The sequence below is a fragment of the Capra hircus genome, chromosome 10, assembly GCF_001704415.2.
Source record: "Capra hircus breed San Clemente chromosome 10, ASM170441v1, whole genome shotgun sequence".
NCBI classification, from domain to species: Eukaryota; Metazoa; Chordata; class Mammalia; order Artiodactyla; family Bovidae; genus Capra; species Capra hircus.
The window spans coordinates 49,229,279-49,256,290 of record NC_030817.1 but is presented as its reverse complement, the minus strand read 5'-3'; the positions used below and the strand labels follow the sequence as shown (position 1 = coordinate 49,256,290).

The following is a 27,012-nucleotide window of genomic DNA, read 5'->3' as shown; positions in this document are numbered from 1 at the left end:
TCTCTTCTCCAGTGGACTGCATTTTGTCAGGCCCTGTCTAGCAGGGACATGCCCTTCAGCCATTCAGCATAGCTGGGTGACATGAACTATAACAAAAGTCAGGTAGGAAGTACATACATGGAGTTAAAGTGTCAATAATCTTTTATTATTTAGTAAAAAATAATGAAGAAATTTTATTAGACTTTAAACAAACATATTTCTGTAATAAAAATTGGAAAAGAATACATAATTAACAAATTCATGGAGGGAAAATGTTAAACAGCAATTGATGAAGTTGTGCAAGGCAAGAGTTAACCTAGCACACTTGAGACTAATATCTTTAGGAGGTCCTGCTTTTGCAACTTTGGTCCTTGGCTGATATCTGGAAATTTGGATTTCTACCACTCTTTGATAAGAGTGCCTAAATTGTTTGGAGAAACAGTACAGTTTATGCTGAACTCTGTTTCTTCCCATAGTCAGTAATTTGGTGTTTAGTTGACAGAGGATACGTACATGACCAACCCCTAATAAAAACTGTGGGCCCTGAGTCTCTAGTGCGATTTCCTGGAGACAGTTTTCACATATTGTTACAACTCATTGCTCGGGAAATTAAGTGTGTCCACCGGAGAAGGCAATGGCAACCCACTCCAGTACTCTTGCCTGGAAAATCCCATGGATAGAGGAGCATGGTGGGCTGTAGTCCATGGGGTTTCTGAGGGTCGGACACGACTGAGCGACTTCACTTTCCCTTTTCACTTTCATGCATTGGAGAAGGAAATGGCAACCCACTCCAGTGTTCTTGCCTGGAAAATCCCATGGATGGAGGAGCATGGTGGGCTGCAGTCCGTGGGGTTTCTGAGGGTCGGACACGACTGAGCGACTTCAATTTCCCTTTTCACTTTCATGCATTGGAGAAGGAAATGGCAACCCACTCCAGTGTTCTTGCCTGGAGAATCCCAGGGACAGGGGAGCCTGGTGGGCTGCCGTCTCGGGTCGCACAGAGTCAGACATGACTGAAGCGACTTAGCAGTAGCAGCAGCAGCAGCAGCGTTACTCTGCTGGGGAAAGGACTTTTGGAAACTTGCAGCTTATTTCCTCGACTTTGCCCACATGCTTTTCCTCCATTCTGATTCTGCTCTGTATTTCACTATGAGTTATCACAGTGAAATAATAAATATAAATCATATCCATAGACTTAATATAAATTATATCCAAATAATAAATATAAATCATATCAATGAGTATAACTATATGCTGAGTCCTGTGAATCCTCCAAGTGAGGGATCAAACCCAGGGGTGCGGTGTGGTCTTGGGGATTCCGAACATAGAGACAAGAAGAAAAGAGAACACAAAACATGTAGGACAAATAGAAAGAAAATGCTAAGACTGTACATTTAAACCTGGCTATATTTGTAGTTTTAATAAACATATTTGAACCATTTATGAACAAAGACCATGTGTTATGTCAGAGCAGATCAATAGATTTTTCAGCACATTTAATTCACAGCTATTGTTCTCTGACCACAGTGGAGTTAAACTAGATACACAGTAACCACAGATATTTTGAAATATGCTTTTAAATAACCCCAGACCAAAGAAGTAATAAAAATTGAAATTAGAAAGTGTTTTTAACTAAATGATCATGACAGTGCCACAGATTAACAGTTGTAAGATTGGAGTGACGTCTAGGAACTAGTGTAGAAGCAGCTCCAAGTTCCTGCCCTTTCAGTCAAACTAGCAGAAACTGTCAGAAGCAACTTTGTAAGAACTCTGAACAACAGAGTTTTATAGTAACCAAGTGAATGCTGAAACAAGAAAAAAGCCACTTAGCAATGGTAGCAAAAGTTTGTAGTGTTTTTGCTTGTCCTTGCTCCATTCCCTCCCTGCCCTGAGGAAGTCTTGAAGGCAAAAACCCATACTGTGAGTACTGGTTCTGGAAGAAGAAAAGCAGATATTACAAATTATTGTGTCTGTATATTCTAACCTACCTGGGAACTACCCGAAGGACTGACAGAAGGTGCTAATCTATGTTTCTCCTAATTCAGAAATCAGACCAGAAAAGTAAATTGTATCTCTGGTTAAGATTTAAGTTCCAGAGTATATAAAGGATTTCTATAATTCAGCAACAGAAGACAACCCAATTTAAAAATGAGCCAAGTGCTTTAAGATTTCTCTAGAGAAGATACAGTGGGCACATGAAGAAGCACTCAACATTAGTTATTGTGTCTTATGTGCTCAGTCATGTCATACTCTTTGTGACTCTATGGACTGTATCCCGCCAGGCTCCTCTGTCCTTGGAATTCTCCAGGCAAGAGTACTGGAGTAGATTGCCATTTCCTTATTGGGTATCTTACCGACCCAGGGATCAAACCCACATCTCTTGTGTCTCCTGCATTGGCAGGCGGGTTATTTACCATTAGCGCCACCTGGGAAGCCCAACATTAGTTATTAGGCAAATGCACATCAGAACCACAAAGAGATACCATCTTAACACCTGTGGAATAACTGTAGTAAGACTAATGGAAAGTAAGTGTTGGTGAAGGTGTGGCCAGATTGGAACCTTCAGATACTGTTAGTAAGAAAGTTAAATGGTGCACTGTGGAACACAATGGCAATTTCTCAAAAAGTTAAACATAGAATTACCATATGATTCAGCAGTTCCACACTTTGGTATACACTCAAGAGAACTGAAAAACAGGGACTCAGATACTTGTATGCCAATACTCTGTGCAGCATTATTCACAGTAGCAAAAGGTAGAAGCCAGCTAAGTGTCTATCAAACGATGAGTAAATAAATGAATTGTGGTATATACATACAGTAGGATATTGCTCAGTTATAAAACGGAATGAAGCTCTGATACATGCTGCAGTATGGTTGAACCTTGAAAAACATTATCCTAAGTGAAGTAGGTGCAGAATACATCATGCGAAATGCCAGGCTGGATGAAGCCCAAGCTGGAATCAAGATTGCTGGGAGAAATATCAATAACCTCAGATATGCAGATGACACCACCCTTATGGCAGAAAGTGAGGAACTAAAGAGCCTCTTGAAAGTGAAAGAGGAGAGTGAAAAATCTGGCTTAAAACTCAACATTCAAAAAACAAAGATCATGGCATCTGGTCCCATCACTTCATGGCAAATAGATGGGGAAACAATAGAAACAGTGACAGACTTTATTTTGGGGGCTCAAAAATGGCTGCAGATGGTGACTGCAGCCATGAAATTAAAATATGCTTACTCTTTGGAAGAAAAGCTGTGACATACCTAAACAGCGTATTAAAAAGCAGTGACATCACTTTGCCAACAAAGGTCCATCTAGTCAAAGCTATGGTTTTTCCTGTGGTCATGTATGGATGTGAGAGTTGGACCATAAAGGCCCAATAAAGAAAGCTGAGCACCAAAAAATTGATGCTTTTGAACTGTGGTGTTGGAGAAAACTCTTGAGAGTCCCTTGGACTTCAAGGAGATCTAACCAGTCCATCCTAAAGGAAATGAGTCCTGAATATTCATGGGAAGGACAGATTCTGAAGCCTAAGCTCCAATACTGTGGCCACCTGCTGTGAAGAACTGACTCATTGAAAAGACCCTGATGCTGGGAAAGATTGAGGGCAGGAGGAGAAGGGGACGACAGAGGATGAGATTGTTGGATGGCATTGTTGACTTGATGGACATGAGTTTGAGCAAGCTCTGGGAGTTGGTGATGGACAGGGAAGCCTGGTGTGCTGTAGTCCATGGGGTCGCAAAGAGTCTTGACATGACTGAGTGACTGAAGTGAAGTAAGCCAGAGACAAAAGGACAAAGACTATGTAATTCCACTTACATGAAATATACAGGGACAGATTTACAGAAACAAAAAGTAAACTAGAGGGGAAGCGATGAATGGGGAGTTATTGCTTAAACAGATACAGCACTTCTTTTTGGGAGAAAATTTTTGGACATAGTGTTGATAGTTGCTGAGCATTATGAATGTAATAACACCACTGAATTGTACACTTAAATTGATTAAAATGGCAAATATTTTAAATGTATATTTTACCACAATAAAAAATTATAGGATTAAAAAAAATTTATCCCCATAAGTAGCTAAAGCTATTTCCTTGAGGCTACCATATAATCTAAAGGGACTATTAGGAAAGAACACTCCATCTGGAATTATTTGAAAACAAAGAGAAAATTCCCATCTGGAGTGATTTAAAATAATGTAATAGATACTGATAAGAACAGAAATGATCATTTTAGAATGTAAACATAAAGTAGAATCAACAAAGCCAAAGATTGTGCCTTTAAAAAAGCCAATAAAATTGGCAGTGTCTGGCAGGAATAATAAAGTATAAAAGAGGATGCACAAATAGCCAGTTCTAGGAATGGATAATGGGATAATGGATAACTTTAGATTGTACAAATGGGAGATCACTGTAGATCATAGGATATTGTGAACAATTTTATGTGAATTTGAAAATTTAAGTAAATAACTAAGTAGCACATTTACTAAGCTGACTGGCTTAGTAAAATTGGAAATTGGCTCTGTAATGCCAGTTTTGTCAAAAGTAAGTGTGCATATGTGTGTGGATCTGTTTTTGGATTTTTCTATCCCATCCTTCCTCAACTGGAGTTCCATAACGGGATTAAGCCTCACAGAAAGTTGAGTGATTGTATTTTTAATTTTCTCAAAGACAGTATATAGTTGATATTATTTCAGATCCAGAGGAGCTAAGTTAATTCATTGTATATAATAGATGCCTAAGGGCATTGGAAGAAAAGTTATGACCAACCTAGATAGCATATTGAAAAACAGAGACATTACTTTGCCAACAAAGGTCTGTCTAGTCAAGGCCGTGGTTTTTCCTGTGGTCGTGTATGGATGTGAGAGTTGGACTGTGAAGAAGGCTGAGCACCGAAGAATTGATGCTTTTGAACTGTGGTCTTGGAGAAGACTCTTGAGAGTCCCTTGGACTGCAAGGAGATCCAACCAGTCCATTCTGAAAGAGATCAGTCCTGGGATTTCTCTGGAAGGAATGATGCTAAAGCTGAAGCTCCAGTACTTTGGCCACCTCATGCGAAGAGTTGACTCATTGGAAAAGACTGTGATGCTGGGAGGGATTGGGGGCAGGAGGAGAAGGGGACGACAGAGGATGAGATGGCTGGATGGCATCACTGACTTGATGGACGTGAGTCTGAGTGAACTCCGGGAATTGTTGATGGACAGGGAGGCCTGGCGTGCTGCGATTCATGGAGTCACAAAGAGTCGGACACGACTGAGCAACTAAACTGAACTGAACTGAACTGAAGGGCATTGGAGTTTAACACTTCTGGTTGAGAAGAACTGGTCTATTCCATTGATCCATTTATTCATTCCTGTGCTAAAACCACACTTTCTCAAATAGCATGACTTTATAAAAAGTATTCATCCTGAAGAAGTCCCCGAAAAGATTGTTTTACCCATTCCTACTTTGCATTTCCATATATGTGAATCACTACAGAGCATTCAGAAATAGACATTTAAGAAAATGATACTGAATCACTTAGATTCCCATATGGGAGAAAGTGAACTTGATTTCTACCTCATAACACATGTAAAAATCAGTTCCTGAAGGATTATAGTCTAAAAATTAATGGTGAAATAGCAAAGCTTTGAGCAACTAATACAAAAAAATATTTGTTTGTGGGTTGGGCAGCATTTCTTAAAACATGACACAAAAGTCATTGACAATGAAGAAAAGATTAGTGGATTAGAATACTTCTCTCCATCTGAAGAAACCACTCTGAGAGTAACTACAGACCTGGAAGGAAATATTTGCAATGCATATAGCCAACAAGAAACTTTTATCTGCAATATATAAAGAACTTTTATGCTACAATAAGAAATAGACAAACCAGTATAAAAATGAAAAAAATTTAAATACTGAGCAAAAACATCCAAGAAGTTATATAAATGAGTTAAACTTATAAAAAGTTCTCAGTTCCATTAGTAATAGAGAAACAAAACCCCAGTGATAGTTACATCACCACAAGAACAGTTAAAATCTATGACAAGACTAAAGCATTACCAAGGGTTTGGAATGGTGGGAGTGCTTAGGCAGTGTTTATGAGACTATAAAGCTGACAAAGCTTTGAAAAACTGGCGTTATATACTAAATTTGAACATTCTTACCCTCTGACTCAAATTTCACTTCTAGGTACATATCCAATAAATACGTGTTCCCTTGTCTTTTAAATAGTCATTTATTTGAGTGTTGGTTGTTTGCAACTTCTGCTTTATTTTATTAATTTTTATTGCAGTATATTTGCTTTACAATGTTGTGTTGGTTTCTACTGTACAGCAAAGTGATCAGCTGGAGTATACACATATTCCTTCCTTTATGGATTTCCTTCCCATTTAAGTCACCACAGAACATTGAATAGTTTTCTGTGCTATACAGTTAGTTCTCTAAGTTACCTATTTTATACACAGTAGTGTATATATGGGGGCTTCCTGTAAATAGAGTGGGTAGACAATCTGCCTGCAATGCAGGAGATGTGGGTTTGATCCCTGGGTTGAGAAGATCCCCTGGAGAAGAAAATGGCAACCCAGTCCAGTATTGTTGCCTGGAGAATTCCATGGACAGAGGAGCCTAGTGAGCTAGAGTCTATGGGGTTACAAAAGAGTTGGACAAAACTTAGTGACTAAACAACAACCGCAGCAACCATGTATGTATGTCAATCCCAGTCTCCCAGTTCATCTCATCCCTCCTTCCTCCTTCGGTATCTATATGCTTGTTGCTGCATCTTTGTCTCTATTTCTGCTTTGCAAATAAGTTCATCTGTATCATTTTTCCAGATTCCACATATGGGCAATATTGTATGATATTTTTCTCTTTCTGACTTCACTCTGTATGACAGTCTCTAGGTCTGTACACATCTCTGCAAATGGCACAATTTCATTCCTTTTTATGGCTGAGTAATTTTCCATTGTATAAACCACATCTTTATCCATTTTTCTGTTGATGGACATTTATGTTGCTTCCGTGTCTTGGCACTTGTGAATAGTGTTGCAGTGAACATTGGGGTGCATGTATCTTTTTGAATTACGGTTTTCTTTAGATATATGCCCAGAGTGTGACTGCTGGGTCATATGATAGTTCTAAGTGTTTTAAAGAACCTGTTCTCTATAGTGGCTATATTAATTTACATTCCTACCAACAGTGTAAAAGGGCTCCGTTTTCTTCACACTATCTCCAGCATTTGTTTGTAGATTTTTTGATAATGGCCATTCTGACTGGTGTGAGGTGATACCTCATTGTAGTTTTGACTTCCTTTTCTCTAATAATTAGTGATGTTGAACATCTTTTCATTTGCTTGTTGGCCATCTGTATGTCGTCTTTGGAGAAACATCTATTTAGGTCTTTGGCCTATTTTTTGATTGGGTTGCTTTTTTGATATTCAGCTGCATAAGTTGTTTGTATATTTTGGAGATTAATTCCTTGTCAGTTGCTTCATTTGCAAATATTTTCTCCCATTCTGAGGGTTGTCTGTTTGTCTTATTTATGGCTTCCTTTGCAGTGGAAAAGCTTTTAAGTTTAATTGCAGAGCTCAGTTGTGTCCAACTCTTTGTAACCCCATTGACTTTAGCCTGCCAGGCTCCCCTTTCCATGGAATTTTCCAGGCAAAAATACTGGAGTGAGTTACTGTTTCCTACTCCAGGGAATCCTGACCCAAGAAGAATGATGCAGCCTCCTGCATCATTAGGCAGTTTCTTTACCACTAGCACCAGCTGGGAAGCCCTTTAATTAGGTCCCATTTATTTTTGTTTTTATTTTCACTGCACTAGGAAGTGGGTCAAAAAAATCTTTCTGTGATTTATGTCAAAGAGTGTTCTGCCTGTGTTTTCCTCCAAGAGTATTATAGTGTCTGGCCTTACATCTAGAGCTTTGATCCATTTTGAACTTATTTTTTGTGTATGGTATTAGGGAGTGTTCTAATTTCATTCTTTTACATGTAGCTGTTTTGTTGGCCCAACACCACTTACTTTTTTCTGTATTGTGTATCCTTGCCTCCTTTGTCATAGATTAGTTGCCCACAGATGCGAGGGTTTACCTCTAGGCTTTCTATCATGTTCCATGGATTTGTATTTCTGTTTTTGTGCCAGTACCATACTGTCTTGATTACTGTAGTTTTGTAGTATAGTCTGAAGTCAAGGAGCCTGATTCTGAAGTCAGGGAACCTGATTCCTCCAGCTCTGTTTTTCTCTCTCAGGATTACTTTGGCTCTTTGGGGTCTTTTTGTTTCCATACAAATTGTAAAATTTTTGTTCTAAATCTGTGAAAAATGCCATTGGTAATTTGATAGGAGTTGCATTGAATCTTAGATTGCTTTGAGTATTACAGTCATTTTCACAATAGTGATTCTTCCAATCCAAGAACATGGTATATTTCTCCATCTGTTTGTGTCATCTTTGGTTTCTTTTATCAGTATTTTATAGTTTTCTGAATACACGACTTTTGCCTCCTTGGTTGTTTGCAGTTTAATGCACCTTTTTCTTTTTGTAGAGACAGTATTATAAATTGATAGGTTTGTGTATATATTGGTGCATAATCATTAGTGTCCAACTCTAACAAAAATTTTTGTAGATGTATCTCAACCCCGTAGCGTGGAACAGAGAATATATAAGGCTAACCTGGAAACTTATCCCTCGTTTATAACACTATTTTTATGAAAGACGATAATCTTGTGTCAAATACATTTGCATCTACAGTAATAAGGGCAAGAAGGATCCACGCCATAATACCAGGAGTGTCCCTCTTCCCTTACCCTTTATGACTGTTTCTTTGTGGGTACCGAGTACCTGTAAGTTGAGTTTATAGGTAGATGAGTGCCTCTTTGTTCCAGTAAGAATTAACCTGTACATCTTGGTGACATCTCACAGTCCTTCCAACTCAGAATTCTCATATTCTGTAATATTAAGAATTATGACTGGCATATTAAAGTAAAAAATTTTATATGGCATATTGTTTTCATTATGTTTAGGAAGGTGATAGATTCAAAAGTATTTCAGAGAGTATCTGACTGAAGTCAGTTGCCATTTTTTAACAGATAAATAAGCAAGCTCAGAGAAGTGAAGTAAACTTGCCCATGTTACTCCCTCTTCATCCTCAAAAAATAGTTGCCATATGTAGAGCGTTTACTGTTAAACACATTAACTCATTTAATTGCCAAAGCTACTCCTTTTATAGATGGCAAAACAGAGGTACAAAATGTAAGAAGTAACATGTATAGATTTAAACCTCTCTGCTGTAATTATCTTTTAGCCTAATAGTACTGGTAACTGCACAGAAATTTTAACCTGTATTGATATAGCACCTTTTTTGAGCCAGGCACTAGTGAAAAGATTTTTAGTGATGATTATTGACAATAAAAAGGTTGTTTTGTCTAGAAAAATTAATTATAATGTCTCATTTCACATGCATTCTGATCTTCTTGGGATGACTGGAGAAAGTATTTTTCCAAAATATCTAAAAAATAATGTAAATATCTTTAACACATTTAGAAAAAATCTTTTAAATTGTAGAGATTATTTTTAAAATAGTAGAGATGTATGGCCCTCAAATTTAAATTTCTGTCTTTTTTAAACAGTGCTGAGCTCAGAGAATTGGAGAAGAAATTAAAAGCAGCTTACATGAATAAAGAAAGAGCAGCTCAAATTGCTGAAAAGGATGCCATTAAATATGAGCAAATGGTAATTATGTTTCTGGTCATAATGTTTTCCATATTTTTAGCTTCATTTAGAAAAGCAAAAATATACCAATTTTTAGAAAATTGTTGCATTCTATAAAGAATTTACACTGTTTGATTTCTCAAATAATTTTATAGTTTTTAGATTGTTATGGTATAGCAAATTGTGGATATTGAGCTTTGTAATTTAATATTAGAACCTTTTAGAGACATAGAGAATTGGGTTGCTGGTTAAAATGAACATCTGTATTTGGTAACTCCCAGCATTCCTAATGGTGTCTAACTGATTATTCTTTGACAAACCAATACAGGTTGTTAGTATGATCAGTGTGTTTGTTAAATTTTTTATTTTTTAAATGTTTAAAAAATGAACTATAAATTTAGGTGGGGAAACTTTTCTGTTTTGTAAACAGAAATCTTTTTCTTTTTTCATGATTTCCTCTAATTTTTTCCTCTTTTCTTACTCCTGATCTACTACCCATTATTATTGGTAACAGTTACTCTTGGGCAAAAGAGTTTCAGACACACTCAGCAGTAGTGTTACACAGTTTAATTTAAAATAGGGTTTATTAACTCTTACAGGCTGGATGTACATCATCACTTGAATTCTTGTTGTCACTCCGAAAGGCTAGACATAGATGAAAAGGTCTGATGGCAGTATTACATAGTCTTTTAAGTTCCCTCGCCCTCATTTCTCTATTATTTTGTAGGGCATTTTAATAGCAGAGTTCCCTCTCTCCTAGATCCGTTTCAGAGATGTTTTACAGTTATTAAAGAGAAGGGCTTCCCTGGTGGCTCAGCAGGTAAAGAATGTGTCTGCTAATGCAGTTGGCACAGGTTCAATCCCTGGATTGGGAAGATCCCCTGGAGTAGGAAATGGCAACCCACTCCAGTATTCTTGCCTGGAGACTCCCATTGACAGAGGAGCCCAGTGGGCTAGTCCATGGGGTCACAAAGAAATCAGACATATTTGAGCACAAACACACACAGAGAAAGAGGTTAAGGCAAATATTCTGCCTTTTAAAATTGGCCAGAATATATTCTATGTTAAAAGGAAAAAAAGCAAGTTGTGAAAAAACATGTTGGAAAATAATACATTTTATTGACCATTTTATAGACCTTTTTATCTTTGAAAACCTGTGCAAATAGGTATGTGTATACAACATCTGTGTATATCTGTATACACACATACATATGTGTTGTATATATCAACAAACACATGCAGTTAGAGGGGTGATATCAAAGCAGTTAACCAGTGCAGTGTTATATGAGCCTCAGATAAGAACAGTTGCTGGCTGTTGTGACACATGTGTGCAGTATGTTAGTACAGAAGAAATCTATAGGGTTATACAGCACGCTGTTAACAATGATAGCCTTTGGTGTGGCAGATGGTAAGAGAGGGTAAGGAAATGTCACTCCAAACGCCATATTCTGCCCTTTCAAAAATAAAGTAGAACATGATCTGCAGTTTGAACAGTAGATTGCAATTTTAATTATTTTGATAATTGAAGTTATTCCAGGCAATTGTAGATATTTACTCTGGCTTTTGAAAGACTTGTTATCATTTTCTAAATAAAGTTGAGCCACAAAAATTAAATCAAATACTCTTAGACTTGACTAGGTGTCAGGATATTTAGGTGCTAGTTTTGGCTGTATCTCTTAGCCTTAGTTTTCTTATCTGTGAAATAAGATTATTGTATTTGTCTAAGTGTGTAGTAATTTGTACAAACATGTTTTTGTCATGTCATATTTTTTCTGTAGAGCCTAGTACAATATGTGCTAAGAAAGCAGAGGAAAGAAAGAATTTGAGTCAAGTAACATTTACAGTCTATATGTTAAAGGCATCAATTAGATCAGGAATGTCATCTAGTTCAGTTCAGTCGCTGTCTTATTCGAGGCTTTGCGACCCCGTGAACCACAGCACAACAGCCCTTCCTGTCCATCACCAACTCCCAGAGCTCACTCAAACTCATGTCCACTGAGTCAGTGATGCCATTCAACCATCTCATCCTCTGTTGTTCCCTTCTCCTCCTGCCTTCAATCTTTCCCAGCATCAGGGTCTTTTCGAATGAGTCAGTTCTTCACATCAGGTGGCCAGAGTATTGGAGCTTAGGCTTCAGCATCAGTCCTTCCAGTGAACACCCAGGGCTGGTCTCCTTTAGGATGGACTGGTTGGATCTCCTTGCAGTCCAAGGGACTCGCAAGAATCTTCTCCAACACCACAGTTCAAAAGCATCAATTCTTTGGTGCTCAGCTTTCTTTATAGTCCAACTCTCACATCCATACATGGCCACTGGAAAAACCCATAGCCTTGACTAGACGGACCTTTGTTGGCAAAGTAATGTTTCTGCTTTTTATTATGCTGTCTAGGTTGGTCATAACTTTCCTTCCAAGGAGTAAACGTCTTTTAATTCCATGGCTGCAATCACCATCTGCAGTGATTTTGGAGCCCCCGAAAATAAAGTCTGACACTGTTTCCACTGTTTCCCTATCTATTTCCCATGAAGTGATGGGATCAGGTGCCATGATCTTCGTTTTCTGAATGTTGAGCTTTAAGCCAACTTTTTCACTCTCCACTTTCACTTTCATCAAGAGGCTTTTTAGTTCCTCTTCACTTTCTGCCATAAGGGTGGTGTCATCTGCATATCTGAGGTTATTGATATTTCTCCAGGCAATCTTGATTCCAGCTTGTGCTTCTTCCAGTCCAGCATTTCTCATGATGTACTCTGCATAGAAGTTAAATAAGCAGGGTGACAATATACAGCCTTGACATACTCCTTTTCCTATTTGGAACCAGTCTGTTGTTCCATGTCCAGTTCTAACTGTTGCTTCCTGACCTGCATACAGGTTTCTCAAGAGGCAGGTCAGGTGGTCTGGTATTCCCATCTCTTTCAGAATTTTCCACAGTTTATTGTGATCCACACAGTCAAAGGCTTTGGCATAGTCAACAAAACAGAAATAGATGTTTTTCTGGAACTCTCTTGCTTTTTCCATGATCCAGTGGATGTTGGCAATTTGATCTCTGGTTCCTCTGCCTTTTCTAAAACCAGCTTGAACATCTGGAAGTTCACGGTTCACGTATTGCTGAAGCCTGGCTTGGAGAATTTTAACATTACTTTACTAGTGTGTGAGATGAGTGTAATTGTGTGGTAGTTTGAGCGTTCTTTGTATTGCCTTTCTTTGGGATTAGAATGAAAACTGACTTTTTCCAGTCCTGTGGCCACTGCTGAGTTTTCCAAATTTGCTGGCATATTGAGTGCAGCACTTTCACAGCATCATCTTTCAGGATTTGAAATAGCTCAACTGGAATTCCATCACCTCCACTAGCTTGTTCATAGTGATGCTTGCTAGGATGCTTGCTAGGATGCTTCCAGGATGTCTGGCTCTAGGTCAGTGATCACACCATTGTGATTATCTGGGTCATGAAGATCTTTTTTGTACAGTTCTTCTGTGTATTCCTGCCACCTCTTCTTAATATCTCCTGCTTTGTTAGGTCCTGCCAGGGTCCAGCCCCCACAGGATCCAGGGGAACCTGAAGGAAAAATGGTGTCGGCGGATGATTTAGAGAGAGAGATAAGGAAAGAATATTATAGATGAGAAAATAGAGGAGAGAAAGAGGCTGATATTCCTTGGTTTACATAGAAAGCCAATAAAACTTTGAGATAAGAAGTTTGCCCTGTTCACCGAGGCCACAGGTGCCTTCCCGGTCTCCCAAGGGAGTGAAGATGCAGAACGTCTTCCCATTCAGGTCTTAGAAACCCGGGCAGATAAGTGAATGCAGGGAGCCTCTATGCTCCAAGAGATCAGCCTGAAAAAGAAAGTAAGAGAGAAAAAAAGAGAAAAAAGAAAAACACGGGGTGACCAAGCTTCTTTAAGCAATGCCCATTGTTTTTATTTTCAAAAGGGTCTTTTATACCTTTACTTGTACATAGAGGGAAATGAAAGATGCAAAGTCATACAGAGTCAGCCCAAACATTACATCTGTTTTGTCTTTTTCGAAACAGGATATTTTCTGCAAACCTTTCCCATAAACAATATTGTGTACATTATCTTCTGGCCTTGGAGGCCTGTGACCATTTTATAACCCTCTTTTGATAAAGGCTTCTCAACCAGAAAACTTATTTTCCCTTGAAATGTTTTTTCTTATATTTCTAATCTATGTCAGCCTCAAAAAGTATTAAACAAGTTACATTTCTCACGAAGCAAAGGTGCAGTGAGTTACAAGAAAGAACCAATTAGCTCAAAAGTCTGATATGGTTAATTTCAAGGCTACACTTGTTTTTCTTACTTTTCAACTGTGTTAACGAATGCACTCCCAGGTGCAGAGTGGATAAGAGATATGGGAACTTAGCAACAAGCATTGGCCAAATAATGAAATCCTACATTAACACTACTCTAATAACTTTTAACTCTTTGAAAGGCTCTATGTTTTAGGCTTTCTGTGCCTCTCACAGTTGGGAGGATCTAAATAGTCACATGTGTAGCTGTAAGAGTCTGGATATATCTGCCAAACAAACTAAAATGCTAACAAAGGGGTTTTGATTGGAAATATTCTTCTCATGTCCAGAAGGCTTATTAGCTATAGCCATAAGTTAATTTTCTCCAGAGAAAAGTGATCAGGGTTGGCCCCCTGTTAATGTCAGAGGAGTTAGTGAAAGTCATGAAATAGTAAAACGGACAGATTCTGGTTTTGGGGGCAGATGCTCGAGAAAGCCTAGGGAGCCCGTTGAGTTCTGAAGCCTTGCTTAACAGTTCTCTTCCACATGACCTTGTCATGGGTGGGATCTCCCATGGTGGCTCCTGGTAAGGTCCCTACCATTTCTGTCCTTTATTGAGCCCATCTTTGCATGAAATATTCCCTTGGTATCTCTAATTTTCTTGAAGAGATCTCTAGTCTTTCCCATTCTGTTGTTTTCCTCTATTTCTTTACACTGATTGCTGAGGAAGGCTTTCCTATCTCTTCTTGCTATTCTTTGGAACTAAGTGTCTTTTAATTAGCATTAACATTAGCCTTTATATTTTATTTTTTTAAACCTGTATTTTTTATGGTGTATAGCCAATTAGCAAATGTGATAGTTTCAAGTGAAAATTGAAGGTACCCAGCCATACATACACATGTATCCATTCTCTCCCAGACTCCCCTCCCATATAGGCTGCCACATAACATTGAGGAGAGTTCCTTGTGCTATACAGTAGGTCCTTGTTGGTTATCCATTTTAAATATGGTGGTGTGAGCATGTCCACCCCAAACTCTGTAACTATCCTTTCCCCTGCTGCAACCATAAGCTCATTCTCTCAGTCTGTGAGTCTTTTTCTGTTTAGTAAGTTCATTTGTAACATTTCTTTTTAGATTCTGTGTATAAGGAATGTCATATAACATTTTTCCTTCTCTGTTCAACTTACTTCACTCAGTGTAACACTGGCTAGGTCCATCCATGTTGCAGCAAATAGCATTATTTCATCCTTTTTAATGACTGAGTAATATTGTATGTATGTCCAACATCTTTATCCATTCCTCTGTTGGTGGACATTTAGGTTGCTTCCATGTCTTGGCTATTGTAAGTAGTGCTTCAGTGAACATTGGGTGCATGTATCCTTTTGGATCATGTTTTTCTCCTGAAATGTGCCCAGGAGTGGGATTCCAAGGTCACATGGTAGCTCTTTTTCAGTTTTTTAAGGAACCTCCATACTGTTCTCCATAGTGGCAGCACCGCTTTACATACCCACCAACAGTGAGGAAAGTTCCCTTCTCTCTACACCCTCTCCAGCATTTATTGTTTGTGGATCTTTTGATGATAGCCACTGTTCGCCTTCATATTTTTATCTGTTTCTTATTTTGTGTTTGATGCTGCTAACCATTCTAGCATTTGGGATGTGATCATAATGGTAAAGAATAACTTTTTAAACTGCCCCAGTGTATATACATTAAAACATTTTGTTAAATGATTTCAAAATGCTCAAAAAAATCAAGGTAACCCGTTCAAGATGCAGGATTGTGTCTCATTCAGAAGGAAGAGTGAATTGAAACCTCAGAAAACAGACAGAGTGATGTATGTGACCCTTTTTTTAAGTTAAAGTTATTTCAGAGGGCCTTTAATAAATGAGAAAGGGGAGATTTCAAAGGCCACTGGCAGCAGAGAAAATTTAGGCTGAGAGAACTTGAGTTGCTCAGAGCTATTTAATAGCAGACAGGTATAAAAAAGATAGCACCATCCTTACACTAAATAGCAGTCAGTAAGTACCCAGTGGAGCTAAAATTTGTGAAAATTACCTACATCAGCTTTTAAATAGATGAGGAAGATGACTGTTGTTGGAAATTAACAAAATTATTAATGAAGGACTTCTAATTTTACTTATTGTTTTTCAAGTGTGGAGTTATTCTCCTTATTGCCCTGAGAGAGCTACTTGAAGAAATAGGAAAGCCTCTTTAGGGTTTGCTTTTCATTCAAACCCTTCTTTTCATTCATTTGCTTTTCATTCAAACCCCTCCGGTGACAGTGACTTACCTTTGCTTTTTATCTACACAGATGAAAATATTTTATGAAATAGGCCTTCTATAGTATTCAGTTCCGTGTGCTAAAAGTATTCTGTCATACTTTGCTCAGATTTGATGATGGAAAGATGAATTTTGTTTTAATAACAGAAACGTGATGCTGAAATAGCCAGAACTATGATGGAAGAGCACCAGAGGTTAATAAAGGAAGAGAATGCTGCAGAGGACAAACGAAACCAAGTGAAAGCACAGTACAGTCATGACCTAGAGAAACAGCTTGAAGAGCAAGAGAAGCAAAAGCAGGAAGCTTACGAGCAGTTGCTGAAAGAGAAGCTCATGATTGATGAGATTGTTAGGAAAATCTATGAAGAAGATCAATTGTAAGTTTGCCCCAACTTTTTACGTGCTTAAACCTGCTTAAATATTTGTTAGATTTATCTCAGGCTTGTCATGAAGAATAAGCCACCTAAGAAGTGCCTGATACACAGTAAGTCCTCAGTAAATGTTATGACCTAAGCTGAGACCAGGTCTTATCATTGTTAGTATAACAATTAATTGATAATTAAGAGATACTTATTAAGTAACAGTGACTAAACCTTTTTTTCCTTAACGCACATCAGGAGAACTTGTTTTCTGTTCAGTTTCCTTGGTAGACATCTAAAGGAAATGACACTCATGTTTTTTAATTTTTTTATTATTTCTGTTACTATAGAACTGTACTCACTATTACTTTTTAGGGAAAGACAGCAAAGGTTAGAGAAAATGAATACAACTCGAAGGTATATAGAAGAGTTTCAGAAAGAGCAGGCTCTCTGGAGAAAAAAGAAACGGGAGGAGATGGAAGAAGAAAATAGAAAAATAATAGAGTTTGCCAAGTTGCAGCAACAAAGAGAAGAAGATCGAATGGCAAAAGTTCAAGAAAGTGAAGAAAAGAGACTACAGCTTCAAAATATGGTACTAAAATAATTGTTTTAACACTGGAGAAATTCTTAAATATTTGTCATAGAATTTGATTCCTGTACATGTTTTTATGTGTGTTTTTTTAAAATAGCTGACTCAGAGGTTGGAAGAAATGCTGCGGCAACGTGAAGATTTAGAACAAGTGCGACAGGAATTATACCAGGAAGAACAAGCTGAAATATATAGGAAGAAACTAGAAGTAAGTTTTGGAAATTGAAGGAATGATTAACATAGTGAAAGCGAAAGCTTTAATTGCTCAGTCGTGTTGACTCTTTGTGACCCCGTTGACTGCAGCCCAGCAAGCTCCTCCGTCCATGGAATTCTCCAGGCAAGAATACTAGGGTCACCATTTCCTTCTCCAGGTTAACATAGAGAAGAGTTTTATTTTGAGATGAAGCAGTAGAAAGATAATAGATTTAAACCCAACCGTATGGATAGCTACGTTACATGTAAGTGGTATAAGTGCTACATTTAAAAGACAGATTTTCAGGCTGGATAAAAAAGCTAGACCCAGACAACATAAAAAAAAAACTGCATCAAAAAGCATGACTAACTATGTTGTCTACAAGAAACATAATTTAAATATGAAGACACATATGGTTTAAAAGCAAAAGGATGGAGAAAGATATAGAGACAGACACCAATCGAGAGCATGTTAGGGTAGAAATCATGATGATGATAGGCTGAATTCATCTAGGGGATGTAATACCCTAGAAGTGTGTGAACCTAAATAAAACTTCAACTACAATACATGTAGCAAAACTGGAAAAACTGAGAGGAGAAAGATGAATCCGTAGTTACATTTGAATATTTCAGTACTCCTTCTCATTTATATATAAAAAGAAGAAGTGAAGTGAAGTGAAGTTGTTCAGTCATGTCCAACTCTTTGCCACCTCGTGGACTGTAGCCTACTGGGCTCCTCTGTCCATGGGATTTTCCCGGCAAGAATACTGGAGTGGGTTGCCATTTCCTCCTCCAGGGGAACTTCCCGACCCAGGGATCGAACCCGGGTCTCCCGCATTGTAGGCAGACGCTTTACCATAGTCATAAAACCATGGGATATGGCATTGAACAATTTGACCTCAAGTTATGACAATTTGTCAATTTTCTAATTGGGTATTTTTGTTAATTTATTATAGGATTTTGAGAGTTCTTTATGTATTCTAGTTCTTTGTCAGGTGTGTGGTTTACAAATATTTTTTCCTAGTCTATAGGTTGTCTTTTTATCCTCTTAATGGGGTCTTTTCCAAAGCAAATGTTTTCAATTTCTGTGAAGTCTAACTTAGCAATTTCTGTTTTTATGGACCATAACTTTAGTACCAGTTCTAGGACACCTTGCCTAGAACCCAAAGAATTTCTTTTTTTTTTTTTCCCCTTAAAAGATTTCCTCTTCAGTTCATTTTTGTTTATAGGTTATGAGACTTAGGTCAGTTTCTGTTTGCTTTTCTATGTCCAGTTGGTCTAGTTGCAACTATATGTTGAAAGGTTTTTTCTCTTACACCCAGTTGCTTTTGCTACTTTGTTTAAAACACATTTTAAACAAAGCTGAGCACATCTGTGCGTATATTCCTGGGATCTCTGTTTTGTCTGTTGATTTATGTGTTTATCCCTTCAGGAGTACCACACAGTTTTAATTCCTGTAGCTATATAGTCTTTAAGATTGTTTTATTTTAATTCCTTTGCCTTTCCATATAAAGTTTAGAATAATCTTAACTCTATCTACAAGTAGTCTTTGGGGAATTTGATAGGAATTAAATTAAATCTGAATATCAATTTGGGGAAGATTGACATGGTCACTATATTGAGTCTTACAGTCCATGAACATGGTATGACTCTTCATTTACAATTTCCCCTTGAATAACACAGGTTTGAATGTGTGAGTCCATCTATATTTGGATATTTTTCAGTAGTAAAACCTGCTGTTTATACAGTCTATGGTTGGTTGATTCCATAGATATAGATATATATCTGTAGATATATAGATATCCACAGATACAGAACTGTGGATACAGAGAGCTGACTAAATTTATGTGGTTTAACCCCTGTATTGTTCAAGTCAATTCTGTTTAAATCATCTTTGAATTTTTTCATCAGTGTTTTATATTCTTCAGCATACAAATCCTGTACATGTTTTGTTAGATTTACATTGAAGTATTTCAGTTTTTTGAGTGGTTGTAAATGCAATTTAAGTTTTAATTTCATTGTCCACCTACTCATTGCTAGTGCATTGACTTTTTTAAAATAAATATTTATCTTGTATCTCATGACCTTGCTGAATTCACTTAGTAGCTGTAGGAGTTTGTAGGAGTTGGTTTCTTTGTTTTTCCATACATAGTCATGTCTTCTGCAAATAGGAACAGTTTCATTTCTTGGTTTCTTATCTACACACTTTTAAAAAAATATTTATTTATTTATTTAGCTTTAGTTGTGGTACATGGGGTCTTTACTTGTGGCATGTGGGATCTAGTTCCGTGACCAGGGAATCAAACGCCAGGCCTCCTGCAGTGGGCATGCAGAGTCTTAGCCGCTGGACCACCAGGGAGGTCCCATCTAGGTACACTTTTTATTTACTTTTTTGCTTTATTGTACTGGCTAAAATTTTTAGCACTGGCTGGCACTATATTGAATGAGTGATGAGACTAGATGTCATCTTTCTTTGTTATCTCTCAGGGGAGAAGCATTATGTTAACTGTACTTTTTTGTAGATGCTCTTTCTATACTTGAGGACATTCTCTTCTATTTCTATTTTTCTGAATATTTTTTGTCATAAAGAGGTGATGAATTTTGTCAAATGCTGTTTCTTCTTTAGCTTGGTTGATTGCATTGATTAACCTCAGGAGTTACTGAACTGCCTTGCATCACTAGAATAAATCCCACTTGGCCATGGTGTGCATGTCTTTAAATATGTGACTGGATTTTAATTTTCTAATAATCTGTTTCAGGATTTTTGCATCCTTATTCATAAAGAGTATTGGCTTTTAGTTTTCATTTTGTATACTGGTGTCAGGGTAAACTGCCTTCATAAAATGAATGCAAAAGTTTCCTGCTGTTTTCTAGAAGAGATTGTTTAGAATTGATGTTAGTTAATTCATTAAAAATTTGGTAGACTTTTCCAGTGAAACTATCTAGGGGAGGAATTATATTCTTTTAGTGTTTAAAAATATTTATTCAGTGTTTTATTGTGTATTTATTTTAAGTTAATTTTTATTTTATATTGGACTATAGTTGATTTACAATATCATGTTACTTTCAGGTATACAACAAAGTGATTCAGTTATGCATATACATACATTCATTCTTTTCATGATTCTTTTACTACTTAGATTATTACAGAATAATCAGTATATAGTTCCCTGTGCTACATAGTAGGTCCTTGTTATCTATTTTATATATCTGTGTGTGTGTGTATATATATATATATATATATATATATATATATACATCAATTCAGTTAGTCGCTCAGTCGTGTCCAACTCTTTGTGACCCCATGAATCGCAGCACTCCAGGCCTCCCTGTCCATCACAAACTCCCGGAGTTCACTCAGACTCATGTCCATCGAGTGAGTGATACCATCCAGCCATCTCATGATCTATCGTCCCCTTCTCCTGTTGTCCCCAATCCCTCCCAGCATCAAAGTCTTCTCCAATGAGTCAACTCTTCAAATGAGGTGGCCAAAGTACTGGAGTTTCAGCTTTAGCATCATTCCTTCCAGAGAACAACAGGACTGATCTCCTTCAGAATGGACTGGTTGGATCTCCTTGCAGTCCAAGGGACTCTGAAGAGTCTTCTCCAAGACCACAGTTCAAAAGCATCAATTCATCGGTGCTCAGCCTTCTTCACAGTCCAACTCTCACATCCATACGTGACTACTGGAAAAACCATAGCCTTGACTAGACGGACCAGAGTCGGCAAAGTAATACCTCTGCTTTTCAATATGCTATCTAGGTTGGTCATAACTTTCCTTCCAAGGAGTAAGGTTTTTTAATTTCATGGCTGCAATCACCATCTGCAGTGATTTTGGAGCCCCAAAAAATAAAGTCTGACACTGTTTCCACTGTTTCCCCATATATTTCCCCTGAAGTGATGGGACCAGATGCCATGATCTTCGTTTTCTGAATGTTGAGCTTTAGGCCAACTTTTTCACTCTCCACTTTCACTTTCATCAAGAGGCTTTTTAGTTCCTCTTCACTTTCTGCCATAAGGGTGGTATCATTTGCATATCTGAGGTTATTGATATTTCTCCCAGCAATCTTTATTCCAGCTTGTGCTTCTTCCAGTCCAGTGTTTCTCATGATGTACTCTGCATAGAAGTTGAATAAGCAGGGTGAGAATATACAGCCTTGACGTACTCCTTTTCCTATTTGGAAACAGTCTGTTGTTCCATGTCCAGTTCTAACTGTTGCTTCCTGACCTGCATACAGATTTCTCAAGAGGCAGGTCAGGTGGTCTGGTATTCCCATCTCTTTCAGAATTTTCCACAGTTTATTGTGATCCACACAGTCAAAGGCTTTGGCATAGTCAATAAAGCAGAAATAGATGTTTTTCTGGAATTCTCTTGCTTTTTCCATGATCCAGCGGATGTTGGCAATTTGATCTCTGGTTCCTCTGCCTTTTCTAAAACCAGCTTGAACATCAGGAGGTTCACGGTTCACGTATTTCTGAAGCCTGGCTTGGAGAATTTTGAGCATTGCTTTACTAGCGTATGAGATGAGTGCAATTGTGTGGTAGTTTGAGCATTCTTTGGCATTGCCTTTCTTTGGGATTGGAATGAAAACTGACTTTTTCCAGTCCTGTGGCCACTGCTGAGTTTTCCAAATTTGCTGGCATATTGAGTGCAGCACTTTCACAGCATCATCTTTCAGGATTTGAAATAGCTCAACTGGAATTCCATCACCTCCACTAGCTTTGTTCGTAGTAATGCTTTCTAAGGCCCACTTGACTTCACATTCCAAGATGTCTGGCTCTAGGTAAGTGCTCACACCATCATGATTATCTTGATCATGAATTTCTTTTTTGTACAGTTCTTCTGTGTATTCTTGCCACCTCTTCTTAATATCTTCTGCTTCCGTTAGGTCCCTACCATTTCTGTCCTTTATCGAGCTCATCTTTGCATGAAATGTTCCCTTGGTATCTAATTTCTTGAAGAGATCTCTAGTCTTTCCCATTTCTGTTGTTTTCCTCTATTTCTTTGCATTGATTGCTGAAGAAGGCTTTCTTATCTCTTCTTGCTATTCTTTGGAACTCTGCATTCAGATGCTTACATCTTTCCTTTTCTCCTTTGCTTTTCGCCTCTCTTCTTGTCACAGCTATTTGTAAGGCCTCCCCAGACAGCCATTTTGCTTGTTTGCATTTCTTTTGCGTGGGAATGGTCTTGATCCCTGTCTCCTGTACAATGTCACGAACCTCATTCCATAGTTCATCAGACACTGTATCTATCAGATCTAGGCCCTTAAATCTATTTCTCACTTCCTCTGTATAATCATAAGGGATTTGATTTAGGTCATACCTGAATGGTCTAGCAGTTTTCCCTACTTTCTTCAATTTGAGTCTGAATTTGGTAATAAGGAGTTCATGATCTGAGCCACAGTCAGCTCCTGGTCTTGTTTTTGTTGACTGTATAGAGCTTCTCCATCTTTGGCTGCAAAGAATATAATCAATCTGATTGCAGTATTGACCATCTAGTGATGTCCATGTGTAGAGTCTTCTCTTGTATTGTTGGAAGAGGGTGTTTGCTATGACCAGTGCATTTTCTTGGCAAACTCTATTAGTCTTTGCCCTGCTTCATTCTGTATTCCAAGGCCAAATCTGCCTGTTACTCCAGGTGTTTCTCGACTTCCTACTTTTGCATTCCAGTCCCCTATAATGAAAAGGAAATCTCTTTGGGTGTAAGTTCTAAAAGGTCTTGTAGGTCTTCATAGAACCATTCAACTTCAGCTTCTTCAGCGTTACTGGTTGGGGCATAGACTTGGATTACTGTGATATTGAATGGTTTGCCTTGGAAACGAACAGAGATCATTCTGTCATTTTTGAGAGTCCATCCAAGTACTGCATTTTGGACTCTTTTGTTTACCATGATGGCTACTCCATTTCTTCTGAGAGATTCCTGCCCGCAGTAGTAGATATAATGGTCTTCTGAGGTAAATTCACCCATTCCAGTCCATTTTAGTTCGCTGATTCCTAGAATGTGGACGTTCACTCTTGCCATCTTTTGTTTGACCGCTTCCAATTTGCCTTGATTCATGGACCTGACATTCCAGGTTCCTATGCAATATTGCTCTTTACAGCATCGGATCTTGCTTCTATCACCTTCACATCCACAACTGGATATTGTTTTTGCTTTGGCTCCATCCCTTCATTCTTTCTGGAGTTTTTTCTCCATGATCTCCAGTAGCATGTTGGGCACCTACTGACCTGGGGAGTTCCTCTTTTGGTATCCTATCATTTTGCCTTTTCATACTGTTCATGGGGTTCTCAAGGCAAGAATACTGAAGTGGTTTGCCAGTCCCTTCTCCAGTGGACCACATTCTGTCAGACCTCTCCACCATGACCCGCCCATCTTGGGTTGCCCCGTGGGCATGGCTTGGTTTCATTGAGTTAGACAAGGCTGTGGTCCTAGAGTGATTAGATTGACTAGTTTTCTGTGAGTATGGTTTCAGTGTGTCTGCCCTCTGATGCCCTCTTGCAACACCTACCATCTTACTTGGGTGTGGGGTATCTCTTCACAGCTGCTCCAGCAAAGCACAGCTGCTGCTCCTTATCTTTGATGAAGGGTATCTCCTCACCACCACCCTTCCTGACCTTCAACGGGGGATAGCTCCTCTAGGCCCTCCTGTGCCCATGCAGCCACCCTATATATATACCCCTTTCCCCTTTGGTAACCATAAATTCGATTTTGAAGTCTGTTTCTGTTTTTTAAATAAGTTCATATGTATCATTTTTTTAGGTTCCACGTGTAAGAGATATATATATTTGTCTTCCTCTGACATTTTTCACTTAGTATGATAATACCTATCATGCTGATTGTTACAAGTGGCATTATTTCATTCTTTTTTATGGTCAAGTAATATTCCAACACACACACACACACACACCCCACTTCTTTCTCTGTTCCTTTGTTGATGGACATTTAGGTAGCTTTTATGTCTTGGCTATTGTAAATAGACCTGCACTGCAAACATTGGAGTGCCTATATCTTTGAATTATGATTTTCTCCAGATATATGCCTAAGAATGGGATTGCTGGATCATATGGTAGTTCTATTTTTAGTTTTTTAGAGAACCTCCATACTGTTCTCCATAGTGGTTGTACCAATTTACATTCCCATCAACAATGAAGGAGGGTTTCCTTTTCTTCACAACCTGTCCAGCACTTAACTGTTTGTAGACTGATGATGATTATCATTGTTCTGACTGATGTGAAGTGATACCTCATTGTAGTTTTAGTGATGTTGAGCATCTTTTCACGTGCTTTTTGGCCATCTGTATGTCCTCTTTTGAGAAATGTCTCTTCCTGTCTTCTGATTGAAATTCTCTGCAAGAGATTTCTGTGTATTGACCCATTTATTTATTTATTTTTTGATGTTAAACTGCATGAACTGTTTATACATTTTGGAGGTTAACCCCTTGTTAGTAACATTGTTTCCAAATATTTTCTCCCATTCTGTGGGTTGTCTTTCATTTTGTTTATGGTTTCCTTTGCTGTGCAAAGTCTTTTAAGTTTAATTAGGTCTTATTTTTATTTTTATTTTCATTACTCTAGGAGTTGAATCCAAAAAGACCTTGCTGTGGTTTATGTCAAAGAGTTTTCTGTGTATGTTTTCCTTTAAAAGTTTTATAGTATCTGGTCTTATATTTAGGTCTTTAATCCATTTTAAGTTTACTTTTGTGTAAGTTATTAAACGAATATTCTAACTTCATTTTTTTCTCCATGTAACTGTCTGGTTTTCCCAGCATCACTTATTGAAGAGACTGTCTTTTCTCCTTGGTATATCCCTGCCTCCCTTGTTGTAGATTAATTGTTTGCAGGTGCAAGGTTTATTTCTGGGCTTTCTGTCCTAGTCCATTGACCTGTATTTCTGTTTTGGGGCAATTACCATAGTTTGATGACTAAAGCTTTGTAGTGCAATCTGAAGTCAGGTAGCCTGACTCCCCCAGTTCCATTTTCATTTCTCAGGATTATGTTGGCTTCAGGAGGTTTTGTGTTTCCATACAAACTGAAAAATTCTTTCTAGTTCAGTGAAAAATGCCATTGATAACTTGACAGGGATTGCATTGGATGTGTAAACTCCCTTGGGTTGTTTGGTCATTTTAACAATGTAAGTTCTTCCAATCCAAGGTTATGGTATATCTGTGTATCTATTTGTGTCATCTTTGATTTCTTTCATCATTACCTCATAGTTTTGAGAGTGCAGGTCTTTTGTCTCCTTAGGTCAATTTATTCATAGGTATTTTATTCTTTTTGATATGATGGTAAATGCATTAGTTTCCTTAATTTCTCTATTTTTCCGTTTTATGTGTATAGAAATGCAAGAGATTTATGTGTATTAACTTTGTAACTTACAATGTAATTGATTCATTGATGAGCTCTAGTAGTTTTGATAGTCTCTTTAGGGTTTTTTATGCATAGTATGTCATCTGCAAACAATAATAGTTTACTTCTTTCCCAGTTTGGATTCCTTCTGTTTTCTTTTTCTTCTTTGATTGCATGGCTAGAATTTACAAAAGTATATTGAATAAAAGTGATGAGAGTGAAGATTCTTTTCTTCTTGATCTTAGAGGAAACGCTTTCAGTTTTTCACTGTTGAGATTGATACTTGCTGTGGATTTGTCGTATATGGCCTTTATTATCTTGAGGTAGGTTCCCTCTGTGCTCACTCTCTGATCAATTTCTTATCATAAATGAGGGTTGAATATTGTCAAAAGCTTTTTTATGCAACTATTGAGATGGTCATATATATAGTTTTTTTTTTATTCTTCAGCTTTTTAGTGTGGTGTATCACATTGATTAACATATGTTGAAGAATCCTTGTATCCCTAGGTTAAATCCCACCTGATCATGGTGTTTGATATTTTTAATGTGTCATCGGATGTGGTTTGCTAGTATTTTGTAGACAATTTTTGCATCTATATTCATCAGAGATATTGGCCTGTAATTTTCTCTTTTTGTGTGTGTTATCTTTGGCTGGGGTTATGATGGCCTTATAGAATGAATTTGAGAGTGTTCTTCTTCTGTAGTTTTATGGAAGAGTTTCAGAAGCACAGATATTAACTCTTCTCTAAATATTTGCTAGAATTCACCTATGAAGCCATCTGGTCCTGGACTTTAATTTGTTGGAATATTTTTAATCACAGTTTCAATTTCAGTAACATAGTTGGTCTGTTCATATTTTCTGTTTCTTCCTGGTTTGGTCTTGGAAGGTTCTACTTTTCTAAAAATCTGTCGTCTTTTCTAGGTTATCCATTTTATTTGCATACAGTTGCTTGTAGTTGTCTCTTTACTGTCTGAGTCCCTGGTGTTTCAGACTATAAAGAGTCTGCCTGTGATGCAGAAGACCCGAGTTCAGTTCCTGGTTTGGGAAGATGCCCTGGTGAAGGGAATGACAACATATTCCAGTATTCTTGCCTGGAGAATTCCATGGACAGAGGAGCCTGGTGGACTACAGCCCATAGGGTCACAAAAAGTCAGACACAGCTGAGTGACTAACTCTAACCATCCAACTAGTAGCATCTTACCAAGTTTGTCTTTTGAAAGAACCAGCTTTTAGTTTCATCAATCTTTTCTTTTGTTATCCTCATCTCCATTTATTTCTGCTCTGATGTTTATGATTTCTGTCCTACTAACTTTGAGTTTCATCTGTTCTTCTTTAGTTGCT

The 27,012-nt window shown here is 37.8% G+C and overlaps 1 protein-coding gene across 1 annotated transcript in view; it reads left to right on the top strand.

Moving 5' to 3' along the window:
* MNS1 (meiosis specific nuclear structural 1) overlaps positions 1–27,012 on the top strand; it is a 91,339-nt gene that overhangs the window by 38,725 nt on the left and 25,602 nt on the right. The window contains exons 4-7 of the mRNA XM_005685728.3: positions 9,590–9,692; positions 16,332–16,561; positions 16,919–17,135; positions 17,233–17,340. Coding sequence (XP_005685785.1) covers positions 9,590–9,692; positions 16,332–16,561; positions 16,919–17,135; positions 17,233–17,340 — 658 coding nt within the window. The remainder of the gene's footprint in view (positions 1–9,589; positions 9,693–16,331; positions 16,562–16,918; positions 17,136–17,232; positions 17,341–27,012) is intronic.